General features: G+C 36.4%; 1 protein-coding gene across 4 annotated transcripts; it reads right to left on the bottom strand.

Annotated features, from left to right (window-relative positions):
• Positions 1–3,737: 3,737 nt before the first annotated feature.
• Positions 3,738–16,507, bottom strand: LOC149010750 (serine/arginine-rich splicing factor SR30-like). Of its 4 annotated transcripts, none has more exons than XM_089160441.1 (14): positions 16,440–16,507; positions 15,751–15,847; positions 15,189–15,254; positions 14,886–14,960; positions 14,673–14,778; positions 14,539–14,585; positions 14,372–14,429; positions 7,983–8,032; positions 6,305–6,361; positions 6,115–6,224; positions 5,923–6,027; positions 4,228–4,261; positions 4,053–4,141; positions 3,738–3,964 (listed from the first exon to the last, which is right to left on the bottom strand). In XM_089160441.1, exons 2-14 carry the CDS (start codon positions 15,835–15,837, stop codon positions 3,961–3,963), a joined length of 888 nt encoding a protein of 295 aa, XP_089016567.1. In that variant the 5' UTR covers positions 15,838–15,847; positions 16,440–16,507; the 3' UTR covers positions 3,738–3,960. The 4 variants fall into 4 exon arrangements, 2 of the variants coding, with proteins under 2 accessions (XP_089016567.1, XP_089016566.1); XM_089160440.1 differs by lacking the exon at positions 16,440–16,507 and adding an exon at positions 16,297–16,432; XR_016174284.1 differs by lacking the exons at positions 3,738–3,964; positions 16,440–16,507 and adding exons at positions 4,809–4,881; positions 16,297–16,433 and having other exon boundaries at positions 4,100–4,141.
• Between the last annotated feature and the right edge of the window lie 825 nt (positions 16,508–17,332).

Here is a 17,332-nt window from a genome sequence, read left to right as displayed (position 1 = left end):
TGCGGACAATCTCTTTGCAATTGGTATTGGTGGAGTTGCCAGAAATCATCTTTAGGCATTTCATTCTCAGTTTCGCATTCCCCAAAGGCTGCTTCAAAACTCTTTAAGCTGATGCTGAAGCCTTAAAGACGGCTTTATTAGTGACTCTTTCTAGAAATTTGAAGAGAGTGATATTTGAGGGTGATAATGAAGTTATTATCAATATCATTAATCAACAAGAATCCTCAAAGCCATGGAGTATCTCACATATCATTGAAGACATCCTTATATTGAAGAATCGGTTTGAATCCATAGCTTTTGTACATACCCTTAGAGAAGGAAACAATGTAGCTGATCGGCTGGCTTCCTTTGCTGCCAATTCACAATCCTCTTTATTGTCTTTTGTTTCCCCCTTTGATACATTAGCCTTTGTATTTTGATTATGTAGGTTGTTGTTGGATTTGGGTGTCTTGTATTCTGTGGATCTATGTAATTATGGTTTTGGTTGTATTTGTAATTGAAACAGAGTTTTGGTCAATTATTAGTACTGGATAAAATCTATGGATTTCACATTGGGATTAGGGTTTTAAGTTTCCCTAAATTAGTCTCAATGTGATAACCTCTAGATATCAATGAATCTAGAAGATTGGGGAATCAATCCCTGTAGGAGATTGGGGTACCCATCCTGATATGGATGGAGGGCAAGCAAAGGGTAGTACTTTGTGGGTGTGAAAGTGGTGTGAGGTTTCCTGAAAATAGTGAAACTATTTTTCTCTCTGTTGTACGTAGGCATGGTTTTGCCGAACCACGTTAAATTTCTCTTATGTGCTTTACTTGCGTTCTTCTCTATTCGTAGTTGTGCATCCATTATCCATAACAGTTGTAACTTCCCTAGGAGTTTTTCTTTCAAATAAATGTCTTTTGGCAAAAAAAAAATAATAATAATAAAAATCGAATTGATGCACGAAAAAAATACATTTAAACAAAGAAATATAAATCGTAAGATGATTAATAAATTAAAATTAATAGAAGAATTTAGTTTCCCAAAGACATAGTCTTTTCGTTACAAACAAGGAGATCAATTAACCAATATTAAAATTAACTTTCCTAACCTCAACCACATTGATGGTTATTGATTTCTAATAATTTCAAAAGTTATATTATTATTGAAATCAATTCATCAATCGTATTCAATGATTTTGTTTTATAGTTTTCTCTTTTTGTGGACGTTTGGTATAATTTATATTACCTGTTCAGGGGTGGAACCAGGATTCAACATGTGGGGGAGGGGGAGGGGGAGGAGGGGGAGAGAATGAAGTTCAGATCACCTTCCGTTAGGGAAACACTAATGTTTTTCCACTACACGTATTGTATGTGTTCATGTATTACTCATTAAGGGTCCTACCTTTGAATTATTTTATCATGTTAAGATGTAGGGGCTCATATATATATTTTGTGGGCCCATTTATATTAAAAAATAAATAAATTATTAATAATGATATTTTTTTTTGATAAAATATAGATAAATTAAAATAACAATAAAAAATAAAAAAAGAAAAATGAAAAAAAGGCACATGACTTCAACGGTAAAAAATTAGATGCAAATGAATTTTTTATTGCTTTGAGATGCAAACCATATTTTTTAAGAAGAAATTCAAACCAATGATAGTTAGTTACCTTATTAACTATAGATATTTTATTCACAATATAAAATAGTAGGAAAAAAAAACAAGAAATAGAAACTATAAAATCAAATAAAAAGAATAATAAAAAAATAATAAATAAACAAAATTTAGAACGAAAGAGAATATCTAATTGTAAAAAGATTTTTTTTCCAAATTTTCGTTAACTTACGGTTGGAGAAAGAAAAGAGAAATATAGGAAGAAAATACTAAAGAAGAGAGAATAAATAGGGAATGATGAATTAGTTTTTAATTAAAAATGACATTTATACCCATTATTTTACCTTTAAAAATAATTTTCAATATTGAGATGGGGGCAAATAATAATAGTTCACATGTGAGAAGATAAAAATCAAATAAAAATTAAAGGAACTAATCAAAATTTTCAAAAAATGGGGGGGGGGGGCATGGCCCCTCCGGCCCCAATGGGTCCACCTTTGTTGTTTTCATTTGCCACAAAATTGATAAAGATCATGTGTTCAAATGGTATGGTTCATCCCCTTCTAGTACAAGGTCAAGATAGTAACTTGATTTTATTTGTATTTATATGCTTAATTTTCACTCAAAGAAAAATTTTATAGGACCGTAATCGATCAGCTATGATGTACATTGTAAAATGTTGGGCTATTAAAAATAAATATATAGATAAATTCAATGTAGTAGAAATGAGAATGTTAAGATGGATAAGTGGATAAAATTAAAGAATAATCATATTAGAGTTTCTGGCAAAACTCCACCGAAAAGGATAAGATCTACCACACTACCATAATCATATTATAGTTGGTTTAGGAGTTATTTCCAATAAGTACCAAGCTTCAAGAAAATCGCTTGAGGTGGCACGACCATGTCCAACTAAAGACCTATAAATGTCTTATACGAAAAAAGTGACATAATCTAGATTGAAAGAACTATAAGAATTAGAGGCAAACCTAAAATAACCTTAAGAGAAAGGACGAAAAAAGATACGCATATGTTAATTCTTATACCTAGCATGATTTTAAAGAAAAAGTGATTAAAACCAAGAATCTTGTAATGGACCCAGGGGGGGGGGTTTTTTGGGCGGGAGGTCCTTTGGTATCATCAATAATTACTAAATTGAAAAGACAAACCCAAGGGGTTAAAATTAAAGAAGATATTAGGAGATAGGGTAAAGATAAAGTGATTTAATTGTAAAATTACATTTAAATTCTTTAATTTAATTGGGCATTTTATATTCATTGATGCTTGGATAATTAGCTCTCTAGTCTCTATTTTATACAATTTTAGTTTCCTAATCTGACTCAACCATTGAAGGTTTTGACGTACAAATTGAACTGACTTAGAAAACTGTAACATTTCATTTGAACACGTGATTTATAAAGTATACCAAACATCAAATTTTGGGACAAATTCTGGCAAAAATTTTCCAGAGCGACTTATACTCTCACCCAGATTTGGAGTCTGACGTATCACCCAAGGCCACATGGTGTCACTTAGTGTACCATCAAATTTCACCACTCCATCGATTGTTTGATTGCAATTTTATTAAGATCTTAATGAATTAATAATAAAGTAACATGAGTTTATTTGAACAAAAATTATCCCACTAAATACCATGTTTAAACCATTTTTCTGCACCAATTTAATACTGTAACCATACCAAATCATTTTTACAAATATTGAAACAGTACCATACAAATTATGTATCATATAGTTCTAGTTCTCAGTATTTATAGTTGATTCCGAGAACGATACTAATTGACACCCTTGACCAAAACGATACTGATTGACACCCTTAAGGCCATATGGGTCAACAGGGCTTTTGCAGCAGGTAGTTGCAACACGTTGGTCAGACCCTAGCAGACGGGAGAAAACTGCAATAACGTTGAGAAGCTGACACTCCTCCAACCCCAAACCCAGTTTTGATTGCAAAAAGAGGCAGGGGCGCGCCTGGTGGTATGGTACAGCTGATCATGGACGCATTCAGGGAGCCCAAATGGCTTCTTCAACAGGCCGGTAGATCTCACATTCCCCAAAGAAACAAGAAGGAAAGAAGAAGAAAAAAAAACCCCACTGAAGCACCATAAATAGTCAAGGTTGGTCAAAAACTAGTCCTTAAAATAATGAATAATTTCACACGTACCAAGTCAGCATTCTAACAGAAACATAATAGTAAAAAATAAATAACAAATTCCGGGTGATCCTAAATCAGTTCCTCCTTGTGTCCTACTGTTCACAGAGATTATAGAAAGCATGACATTGTCATCTTAGGCAACATCCTCTCACGCATCACCAACAGATTGCTGCTTAGGATCGGATTTTACCTGCAAATTGAACCTGCCATCAGAACCTACAAAGTAAACTCAAGCTGAATATAGACAAAAATAGGTTAACATGTATCATGCAGGAGACCGTGATAAGCTTCTGCTCCGGCTGGGACTTTGGCTCCTGCGAGGACTCTGGCTCTTCGGGCTTCTACTCACACGCTTAGGGGGAGGAGGCTGCACATTGCAGAGCTCAGTATGGAGAGGAAATACAAGTGTCAAGCAATTGCACTATTTTCAGAAATGCAAGGTGTTCAACTTACAGATGGTACCGGAGACTTGGATCTTGACTGTGATCTGCAAAAGTTCCAGAAACAACCCATTTCAATATCCACAACGTTCCGTTAACACCTTTGACCCAAAAGCCTTGACGCCTCTTCCACGTCAGAGTAAACAACCAACAGAACTTTTAGCACAACTCAACAGATAGCATTAGATTCAATTCTCATCCAACAATACAAAAGAAAACCTAACCCAATAGCTCATTATTAAAACTTAGACGACCAGTTACCAGGGGGAAAATTGACAGGTAGTTACTTTAAGCCATTAAAATGTAAAGATAAGAAAGGAACTTCTTTTGCATGAGTACCACCAAATCCATAAATCCAGAGTGCAACTTCTATAGGCGCCATGATGTTGGACGTGGAAATTGAATATTGAATTTGTTTCTACAATCGATCAGTGAGGCATCCCAATAGCAATTTGACACAGTAATCCAGCTTTAGAATCAACCCCCATCCTCCTTATCCCCTCTCTAGCTCCCATGTGCACATACTATGCATCATGTATAAGAATTAACACACCATTAAATTTTATAAAGCTTCTCCCCTATGAAACAGCATACCTCCACAACCAAATGAGTTGCAGGCACCATATTTCCTAATAAGCATCCCCAATTCGCCGCATAAAGCCATTATCTAGAAAACAAAAAAGGTAACCTTCATAAACAAGGATGATAATTAAGAAACGTAGTTTTCTCTTTCTCAAAAACCCCCCATCCATGTTTGAAAAAAGTAATTTAAATGAGGGGGAAAGTACACGGAACAGCAAAAAAAGGCCAAATAAGAACAGAATGGGATATTGTGGAAGCTGCAAACCACCGTAAACTGGACAATGAGCAACCTAACATGTTATACCATGTGGTACGCCCCAACAATGTCGGACTGCAGGAAAAAAAGAAAAAAGAAAAAGGGAAACAAGAGAGAACTGGGCATGTTGTACATGGCATGGTCCCTTATCAGAACTTCCCATCACCTAATAAAATGTATCGCTCCTCCCAATCTATCTCCTTGCCCCTAGTATTACTTTAAATCATTAAAATCAATGTCAAATTGAGACCGACATAACAGTATTGTCACTCCAACATCTCAATTCCAGGATAAACATTCATTTTGTTTTCAGCAAAACATTATAAATCGACATACAGCTTACAACTTAATATACTAATTACATATTACTTAATAGGTACTGGAATGTAACCACGCTCTTTCACAGGAAGTTACTCGCTTGGGGATATGAGAAAACTAAAATTCAGGACAGAGCTCCCTTCTTCTCTCTCTTTTCTTCTTCTGCTTCTTTATTCATATTTTTATTATTTTTTCATGGGGGGGGGGGGTGTCGGGGTGGGGAAGCAGTGGTTGAGGCAGTAGGCTCAATGAAAAGGGAAAAATTAAATAAAATGGATCCTATGTCAACATTCTAAAACATGTGCACGAAAATGCCATCCAACAACAGACTGCCCAAGATAATATGACAAGACTTCGAAAAATAGTAAGCCAAAACAAAACCAGGCTAAAGCAGTATTCAGAAACCTACATTTAATACACTTTAGAACAAAAGCTGGTGGATGCATAAATAAATTTAACAATGAGAATACTTAATCCCGGTGTGACATAAAACTAAAGAAAAAAAATGTATGCATATATGTTTCAAAAATTTTATGGATAATGAAGGAATACCTTGATGCAGGGCGTGGCCTTGACCCTGAACGAGAACGGGAGGAAACAGATTTAGAACGAGATCTAGATGGAGAACGGCGTGAAGTTTTGGCCTTTGGAGACTTGCTGAACATACGTTAATCCTTGGTTAGATATATGACCACTTCAATGAAGCTCTCCCCAGGGAGGAAAGAAAATGAAGGAAAGGCAAACCTTTGGCTTCGGCTCTTGCTGCGACTGCGGCTAGGACTCCTGCTTCTTGAGTAGGAACGACTACGACTCCGGCTTCTAGAAGGGCTCCGCTTCGAGTCGTATGCTTTCACCTTAAAAACACAAACTAAACAGTAAAGCAAAGAATGAGCACAATCAAGTTCCAGAACTGAAAAGTTATAATAATCCATACCCGAATATATGACCGTGAAAATGCATTTCGAAACTCAGAGTCATCAAGTTTCCTGATCTGTATTTTTTTTTTGGGGGGGGGGTTGGAGAGGGAAGAGAGAGTCAGTAACAAATGGCAATCCTATCATCATACTTAAAATACATTGCAAGAGTTAGGAAATTAAAAAATGCATATGCTAAATAGTCTACAAAGGCAATCGACAATCACAATTCACCTTTCTTTTGCTTTCAATGACTATACTCCACATTTTGTAAGCAAGGTTACTTTGGCCATATCAAACAGTTAAAATTTCCTATTCCATGTTTTGCTCAACCAATCATGGCAGGGAGAGCTACCAAGGGAGAAATGAGGATAGCAAAGATGCAAAACACAAAAAGCCTAACTTCAAATTCCTCACAAGATATCAAACTTCATTGTGCCAAGATCATGTCTGCAAATTTGAAAATCGGGGTGGGAATCTAAGGGCAGATCAATCAGATCTCCAGACCTAACCTGCTTTCTTCTTTTTATACTTCTCTGATCAACCTACCCCCATGTTCCTCCCTCTTCTCTACTATCTTAAGTGCTGCTTCCCCAATGCCACAATAACATTGAGAAGAGCTGGCAGGAAATGCAGTTTGTGTGTTAAATGCATCCACACAGAGAGAGAGTGTGAGAGAGTGTGTGTTTTCAAATGTCAAATCTCATGACAATGATCTTATATAACAACCGGAAGTCTTAGCACAAAATACACAACTTGAAGACCATGGATCCAGGAAATGCTCATTAGTTTTTCTTTTTTTTTTTTGTGGGGGGGGGGGTTAGAAAACACTCCTGAGTTAATGTCCTCACAGATCAATCTGGAACAACTAATAATGATACCTCCTAATTTTCAAAGGGAGATCTGAGATCAAACTCAATCTAACATGGATCTGTTCAAAGGAACCTAAAGAAATTACAGGGGGGACAAGGAATTATGCATAATGGTCTACCAGTTAAGTTTGGATGGTGGAGGAGAATAAACAAAAAAATTCAATGAGTCAAACACTATCAGATTCTGGCAAGCAGAGGAGACTCACTGATGCAGTTTCAAGGGAAAGGAAGAAAAGAGAATTGGAGGATAGCAAACACTTGAGTTAGAAGCCATAGATATACTAAACCCAGGATTTAGTTAGCTTCCTTGCACAATATTTTATATGAACGCACAAAACAGATGCCACAAAATAAAAATTTATCACCTTCTTACTATGTTTGAAACAAATGAGAAACAGATGAAAAAATAAAATAAAATATAAGGCCCTTTAACAAAAGAAGAAAAGTTGAGACTGGTGACATTTTCAGTAAGATAGACAATGTCAAGCTAGAGGAACAGATTCACCCTCTGGAACAATGAACACAACTACAAATGAATAGTCTTATAAATTGATGTTGTCTCGTAGAACCGATCAGAAAAGACTGAAACTAAGATTAAATGACTTGTTACTAACATCTAGCGCCAAAAGAGAAACTTTAACTGCAACTACAAATTTGCAAATTTGAGGAGCCAAAATAGCTACTAAAACAATATCCTATCATAGTACCAACTGCAAAATCAAAATTGCAGAAAACATATACTGTCTTATTATGAACCATTATTGCAAGAATCCAAGGAGCAGTGGTTCTCATTATCAAAAAATAATTATACTGAGAATCAACTTACGGCATATTTCATGTCATCATAGTTGGTATAATCCACAACCCCAGTGACACCTGAAAAATGATCACCATTAAAGAATTTAGAAACTCATCAAGTGAATTCTCTGAATAAGGACAAATCCATAATATTTCAAAAAAATATATAAAACCAAAAAACAAGCTGAAAACAAAATACCTAAAGAACAAACATTGCTTGAATGCACATATCAGAAGACTAATTGTAAATGCATTATTTGATGGAGCTAAACAACATCCCCCCCCCCCCCCCCCCCCAAAAAAAAAAAAAAAAAGAAACACTTTTTTGTGGATAGACATATTTCACATCATTTAAATTATGGCTGCCTAAGAAAGCCTAAGGTCTAGGGTTCCCCCTACAACAGCACCATGAAACCGTAGGATAGGTCAGCTTATTCTAAATTTTTGGGATAATTACTGTTGCACCCCCCCCCCCGGGACTGTAGCTTTACTAATCAAACCCTGTTTTTGGTGAAATTACTATTGCCCCCCTTTCACTTCTAATGGTGTTAAGTGGCCATTAAGTTTAAACAGGTAATGTCAATCTTGCCATTCATTAGATTAACTGATGCCCACTGTACTATAGCTTGATAAATGATAACAAATTTATCCCTTGGATTTTTTTACATTACTAGCCCAACCATAGATTTGCTTCAAATTACAAATGTCCCCTACCATTAAGCTTCATTGCTTCAATAATAATTTCATAAAAAGCAGGGTTCAATTAGTAATTAAGCTAATAGTGCAAAGGGGGCATGAGTAGTTATCCCTAAATAATACAACAACAACAACAACAACAACAATAAGCCTTGTCCCAACTAAATGGGGTCGGCTACATGGATTCTTGCCCTCCAATCAGTTCTGTTCGAGGCCATGCTAGATACAAGGCCTAAGCTATACATATCCTTTCTCACCACTTCTCCTAAGGTTATCTTAGGTCTACCCCTAGCTCTTCTAGTTCCTTCAATATGGATTATATCACTTCTCCGTACAGGAGCATTTATAGGTCTCCGTTGAACGTGGTCGTGCCACCTCAAACGACTTTCTCTAAGCTTATCACTTATGGGAGCAACTCCTAGCCCAACTCTAATATGATCGTTTCTTATCTTATCCATCCTAGTTTTGCCACTCATCCATCTTAGCATCCTCATTTCTGCTACACTGAGTTTATCTATATGATTCTTTTTAACAGCCCAACACTCTGCACCGTACATCATAGCTGGTCGAACAACGGTCCTATAAAATTTTCCTTTAAGCTTTAATGGAATACGCCGATCACATAAGACCTCGGACGCACCTCTCCACTTCATCCACCCTATTTTAATTCTTTGGGAAACCTCATCTTCCAAATCACCTCTTTTACTTATGATTGAACCTAGGTACCTAAAACAATCACTCTGAGAAATCTCTTTATCGTCAAGTATCACCACCTCATCATCTGGCCGATCATGACTAAAGTTACAAACTAAATATTCCGTCTTCGATCTACTAAGTTTAAAGCCTTTTGATTCCAAAGCTAATCTCCATGATTCTAATTTGGTATTAATCCCCACTTGGGTCTCATCAATCAACACAATATCATCCGCAAGAAGCATACACCAGGGGACCTCATCTTGAATGTCTTTGGTTAATTCATCCATTACCAGTGCAAATAGATATGGGCTTAAAGTTGACCCTTGATGTAGCCCAATTGTTATCGGGAATTCATTACTTTGTCCCCCCACTGTTCTAACACTAGTCACCGAACCATCATACATATCCTTAACTATATCTATATATTTACTTGCAACATTTCTTTTCTCTAGTACTTGCCAAATTAACGCTCTAGGGACTCTATCATAAGCTTTTTCTAGGTCAATAAATACCATATGAAGATCTTTCCTACATTCTCTATACCTTTCCATAAGTCTCCTAATTAAGTAAATAGCCTCCGTTGTAGATCTTCCTAAATAATAACAAACCTCAATGTTATTTTGGGGTTTCTGAAAAATACAAAGATGCCATGTCCTCAGTCAACTAATGGAGCTTAATGGTTGAGGGCATTAGTAATTTCAAACAAAGTCTAAGGTTGGATCAGTAACTTCAAAAAGTAAAGGGTAGGAATTAACCTATAGTACCCTGGGGGGGGGTATCGGTAATTATCCCAAAATTTTAACTAGCCAATTATTTGTTTTCTTCTACTCTTGTTCTGGAGCTGTAATTCAAGTAGTAATTCTAAAGTTACTGTTCATGTGAATAATAAACCCGATCAGTAATCCTAGCTTTAGTTTAGACTCCTAGTTTCAGGCTGAACCTGATGTTTGCCAATGTGATTTTCTATATTGAAGTAATTAATCAGCTGAGCCCATGATTTGCATAATGAAAGCTTTATTTTGATCAAGAGGCTTTGTAAGTTAACCTTACTAATTCCTGATCCTCTCCATCCATCTCTTCAAGTTCCCCTAAGCTGCCCAAATAGATCCACATCAAAGAAGCCTCAAGTGTTCTGCATATTCTCCAAGCTCAAGGATCAATTCAAGCATTCAATGGCTGTTCTTCAACAACAGTAAATTGTTATCTCAAAATTCCACAATTTTCCTGATCTTTCAAAGCCTGTTTCCCATTTTCTTAATCTTCGTTATCCCTAAGCTTTATCCCCATTAAAGCCTATATTCAATCCAAGCTAATCATTAGAATCCACTGGATATCCATCCCACATTCTACACACATCATCCCCTTCATCCTGTCAACAGTACACATTAAAATATCATCCAAAATCCAAGGTTTTACCCCTTTTCATGAATTTTCGGGATGGCCAAGAAACCCTAATTTTCTAATGTAAACTTTCCTGCCCTAATTGACCATTAGAACCCTTCAAGATTTGAACCACATGCCCCCTTACAAGATCAAAGTTACAGGGCCATCCAATCACTACAATCTATGTTATTGTGTACCCAAACAAACTACCCCAAATCCTAACTTTTTCAACAAACACCATCTAAATCTTGACCAAGACAGATAAATCTAAGATCCTATCTGCGAGCCTCATCTCAACCAGCCAAAATTGACAAAGATCCATGCTTCAATTAACACAAATCTTAGCCATCATATTCCCCAAGCAATCTTTGCAACCTTTCACCCTTGCTGTTGGATATTGAACCCAAAGCTAACCATAAACATTTGAGTTTATCCTTAAGAGATCTGCTTTTGGTCCTTGGACAAACCTCTTGAATCTAAGGCTACAAAAAAAAAAAGACAAATAAATAAGGATTTTGCATAAGAGCTTTCAACATCTATAACATTATTTTTTACTAAACCTTATCTGACTTGCTTGCTCAGGGTATAAATAGAAATCCTATTCCACCACTATGCTCCATCAACAATTGGACGTTTGTTCACACAAGTCTTCAGCATAATGTCATTCCTGTTGGCTCTATTGGGTCATCAATGTGAACCACATCATTGCAGCCGTTTCTAATACCATTTGTTTCCTTACCCTTTTTTCTCCTACCCCTTTGTTCTAAGGTTTCTGGTGGTCAAAATGGGCCACTACAGCGCTATCGCATTGTCAGAGGAGGAAAACCATGTTGATGGAATGAAGGTAAAAGAGATAAGATCAACATTCATGGGAGGAAGAAGATAGAAGAATCAGGTTTGGAATGTGAATTCTGTATTCATTGCTCAACAGCACCAAAATTCTCTTGTGAGGAAAAAAGAAGCACTTCAATTCTTTAATCTCATCATCTTTAGTTCCTTATCTAATTCATGAAAGGACTCCTAAGTCCAAACCACCATGGTACATTAAAATAAAATAAAAAGTAAATAGACTCAACAGAATACAACACAAAACCCCTGCAGCAACAACCCCACTTGTGGGCAACAGGCCAACGTCAATAAACCCAAAAGAGAAGCCTAAGGCCTATAGAACCCAACTGAACCAAAATAAAGTCTTTTGAGGCACAATTGACCAAAATGGACAACTCTACCTACATCAAAACTGCTAAAACATAGAATCCTCAAACTTCCAGTTTGACTATCATCTACTAGATGCAGTAATCAATCCCAACATCCACCGGATTGTATCCAAAACTGACAGTAGGTTAAATGAACACAACCTTAATAACCAGAACTGCCAAATTTCCCAACATTGAGATAAGAACTTCAGAACATGCCAATAGAAAAGCTTGATAGTAGCAATAATTGGAGCATCTAGAGTCCTAGACAGTAGGACCTGAGAACACCTTTCTGAAACCATAATCGTCCAAGCAACTCAACTGGTAGAGAATGCAGGGAGCTAGTACAAGGAAAATAGGAGTTAAGGGAGAAAATATAATGGATCACATGAAATTAGAACACTGGATAGAAATACAGTCAACAAATATAGAAAGTATTATTATGTCAAATGATTTGAAGCAAATCAACTCGAACTCACTGAAACCCTACCAAAATAAATTCCAATCTCATTAATCCCAAGCCACCCCAATAAAGTGGCACAGACTGTAAGTATGAACTAAACCAAGTGTATCTTAGTACTTTTTCACTTTGGCCACCACACCTACTAAGCCATCAGATTGAACAGTTATGCTGTCCTCAAAGTACTGAGACTTGATATAGACTTCTCTCATAAACCTGCACCACTTGCAGATTGCTCTTCATTAATCATTGATATCATAGAACAAAATTCGGTCGAAACTTGCAAAAATTTCCACTTTTGGGAACCTCGAAACGAAAAACTAGGGGACCAAAAAACAAAATCCCAAGTTTCAATCAAACCAATCAAGATTTTGTTGAAACTTGTGGACCCCCACCGACAAGGCCCAAAGGCAAATACCAACCACCCCCCCCCCCCCCCCCCCCCCCGCCCCGGGGGGCCCCCGGGGCCGCCAAAAACGACCGCCCCCGCCGCCCGGCCGGCGGTGTTTTTTTTTTTGGAGGGGGGGCCCCCCCCCCCCCGAGCCTCCCCCCCGAACGTCCAGCCCAACTAGACCAGCTGGTTCATGAGAAGGGGAAAAAAAACCCCAAATTTCGTGGGAAACATGGGGAATTTCGTGGAAACCTGAGAAATTTTGTGGAAACTTGGGAAACTTTGTGGAAACCTGACAAATTTCGTGAAAACCTGGGACTTTTTCCTGCAAGTTTCATAGCTTTCCCAAATTTTTAATTTTTTTTATTTCTTTCACGTTTCCCCAAATACTATGACAAATACCCCCTCCATCAAGACTTCCCTATTCAAATTGTGTATTCCCTCAGACGGGTTATCTTAGGCATGTTGATGACCAAAGTTATAAAGTTGCAGTTATCGATTACCTTGACAACCATAGGCATAAAATGTCACGGGTCTATATTCATTGGTTAGAGGATATGATGTTACAAGCATAGTACTACTCAGCTCACATGATGGATCCACCAAAGTACTCCTCTTAGCACTGAGTTGTACTTTCCTTTTATTGTCAGTTACTTTGTATTTGATGTTTTGAAGTTAGAGATTATATATTGAATATTATGTACTTAAGTAGTTAAGTTTATAGTGTACTTCTTGGACAACTCTACATTGATGTTATATACATTGAATGATGTATCTACATCGACTATCTTAGCAAAATGCAGCCGATGTGTTCTTTATACTCTAATTAGCTTAAATGCAGAGTCTCACCTTAAAATATTCCAAAAAAACCTGAAGAATTTTGATGTCTAAACTAGCACAAAGAAGTCCTGAGTTTCCTCAAAAAATTTCAAATTCCCACCTAGGTTTCCCATTTTCACCTAGTCAAAACTTGAGTTTCCCTCGCATTTTTTTCTATGATTGATATTCAAAATGGCCATTGGCACATGCCTAGAATGCTTCTGTTCATCAATCATAACCATACAATACCCCTATTCCCATGACTCAGGAGTTATATCTAACCTTACCAACTTGATCCCCATCTATCACACCTACTTCATCCATCCATTGTACAATGGCATGAATGCAAACAATATGTAGTACTTTGGAACTATGATACAGTTCCCTATAGCCTGCACTAGTAGGCTGCCCCTCAACAAGATCCTCAAGTGATCATTAGCACATGACAAGAATGCATTCATACGTCAATCATCATGATAGGCTAGACACATGTTCACACAATGGATAAAAAAAATTTCCAGACTTGTTACCTATATCATACCTACTATATCTCGCAACGCCTTCAATTAACTAAAAGCACTGGTAAAAAAGCCAGCATGTGGACTGAACAGTTTGTAGTACATTACCAAAACATTTTTAGCATGAAAAGATGCAAACACTAAGAACTAAAAACTGAAAAATTAAGGCAAGAATGTAAAACAATTATTCCATAGTTAACATATGACATTGACTTGCAAATGAAGTAACTTTATACAGGCAGAACAAGTGACACTTACCACCACCATCACGGAAAACCTGTGAAAAGCAAACATCTCCAGCTCGGCGCATATGATCCTGTGTGTGAAGGAACAATTAAATGAACTACGGAAACTGTAGTGCTTGGGAGAAAAGACAAATGAGATGGGGAAAAAAATACATAATGTATTAATATATATATCCTCACCTTTAGATCTTGCCAGGATGCGGAATTAGGTAATCCACTGACTAAGACTGAAAGGAAAATGAGAAATCATCTAGATCAGAAAAACACATCACTACAAGGAGAAAGGCATAGAAGGTATGAATGACAATAGATACCACGATAATCTGAGCGCCTAGAGACTCCACCACGGCCACTCCCACCATGGTTACTATGGCGATCTATTGATGACGAGTGTCCTCGCCCACCATGTGCCAATTCCACCTAACAAGGCAGAAAACCAAAGAAGCATCAGTTGGTAATGGACAAGCACGAGTATTGATCTACCAGCCAATGGTAGATATACAAAAAACTATAAAATGGTTACTCACACGTAAACGGTGCCCATCAAAGTTATATCCATCACGCCCACGAATAGCATCTTCAGCATCCCGGGCTTCTTCAAACTATAGTCAAGCAAAAACATTGTTAGGAAGATAAACTCCTTTTTGAGTCTTAGAGAATGGGATTGGAAACCCACACTTGAAACATGATAAAACCCAATATCCACAGAAAGCGACATACTTAACAATGAAGAGAATTGTCAGAAGGGGGACAGGAAGAATCAACTGTCAAAAGGGAAGACAATAAAAAATCTTGAAATCATCAATGGTTTTACACATGCTTTTACTGACCTCAACAAAAGCATAGCCCGGAGGCCTAGGTGGGATCTTCAAATCTATGTCAACAATCGCTCCATACTGCAATGTGCAAAACCAATTAGCATAACGTTAAAAAAATATAAATATATCACTCACACAAATAAGAAAAGCTCAACCAAATTGTTACTCCACCATACATACCGCGGAAGCCCAAGTACATATAATTTTATGATATTTAAAGAACAATGTGTCCATAAAATAACCAACTCCGGTACATTTTTTAAACATATATATATATATATGTAAAAGGAGTATTCGACCTAACCCTACTCCATTCCGCCTTCTATTGGATCAAATGGCAACATAACATAAAGACAAACAGAGTGAACAGCCCAACCAATAATAAACTATAGTAGCATGAAAACAGGCTCTCCTTTTCTTAAGGAAGATAAAAAGCCATCCAATTATTTGCCAAAGTGACTTAGCAAACAGGCAATTCAACGAGTGATCGGAATAGAAGGATGAAAGGAAGACTAATGGCATAAAGATAATATTAAAAGATACACGGGAAACACTTCAAATGAATAGAAGCCACCTTATAGAACAAATCTTCAACATCCCGCTCGCGAATATCACCAGGAAGATTTCCAACGTAAAGGGTTCGACTTGAACGGCCACTCATTTTGGTGGGACTAGCAAGAAAAAGCAAAAAAATATATCAGAATGCACAAGAAAAACGCAACAAAATCAAATAGGCTTTACATGCTGAGACGAACCCTAACTTCTTCAACTTCAAATACGAAAATTAAATAAGATTAGCGATTCCAAAAATCACGAACACCTATCTCCATACTCAATAAACAATTTATAACCACTGCGCCCTCGCCCCCCACGTCGACGAATATAAAAAGCCCCGTAAAAATCCACAGATGCCCAAACATAACAAACATCGACATTTAAAACCCAAATCTCAGTAAGTAAACAAAAATAAGAGGAAAAAATAAAGAATAACATCGATATCGCTAAGGTAGAGATGAAACGGCGAAACCAAACAACCATCCGAGAATAGGAGAAAAAAAAAAAGACCCAAAACTTAATTAGCGACAGATATAAGTTATGCCCATGAAGAAAACTGCATTACAGATTTGAAAAATAATGACGACAATCATATGCCTCTTCGCATGTCTGTGCACATACTAAGCATGTAAGGAGGAGAAGAAAAAACATATAAGTAATGAGATCGAAGAAGAGTGCTCATCTGGCATTCTAGGGTTCGAAACTTACTCTGGGAGGAGAGCGAAACGCGAAGACGATAAACTTGGAGACGGAGGGCTTGGCTTTTGGGGGCTAGGCTTTTGGTTGAGGATGATAAAATAATCGGTGCGACTGCTTGTTTTGGTATTTGCGTCCACGCCTTTGATGCCATTAGAATGGTGTCTTTGTCTACTTAACGGCTCAGATTGATTGTTTGGCTTGTAGTGTGCGCATGTAAATTTAAATTTAAAATAATTAAAGGGATAGTTGAAAAAATATTAAAGGAAAATTTCATTGACACCCAAAATAATTGGTGAATAGCATAAATACTCTAAAACTATGTGAAATTGGAAGTCACTCTTTTTTTTTTTTTTTTGGCTATATTTGTTAGTGAGTTGGAGATAGTAAGCAATAATATAATTTTAGTTGACTTATTTTATATTTTATCTTATTATAATATAAAATAATAAATGAAATAAGAAGAATTTATGGGAGATTAGATAAGATGAAATTTAAAATTATATTTTATTCGAGATAACATAGTAAAAACACAATAAATTAAAGGCAATATACAATTTTTTAAATTATTTGACCACTTTTTTTTTGGGTAAAATAAATTAAATTATTTAACCACGACTCAATAGAATTTGAATGTATCAATATATCATTTGGGTATTTATGCTTTTACCAATTACTTTGAGGTGTCTTTGAAATTTTTTTAAAATTAAATATTTGTTTTTTTTTAAATATACCTCATCCAAGATTTCCATTGGTTGCATTTTAAGAAATTACACACTATATAGCATGTGTGATCGTTTTTTAATATTTAGACTATCTTCTATTTATCTATTTTTGTATAAAGAGTAAACTGTAGTTCATTTATGAATTTTCAATATTAGGCTCACATCTTAAGTTTAAAAACA

This window comes from Hakea prostrata, chromosome 7 (assembly GCF_041222555.1).
Source record: "Hakea prostrata isolate BN-2017 chromosome 7, UWA_Hpros_2, whole genome shotgun sequence".
NCBI lineage: Eukaryota > Viridiplantae > Streptophyta > Magnoliopsida > Proteales > Proteaceae > Hakea > Hakea prostrata.
Note: the sequence above shows the minus strand (reverse complement) of the source record. Positions and strands in the feature narration are given on the sequence as shown.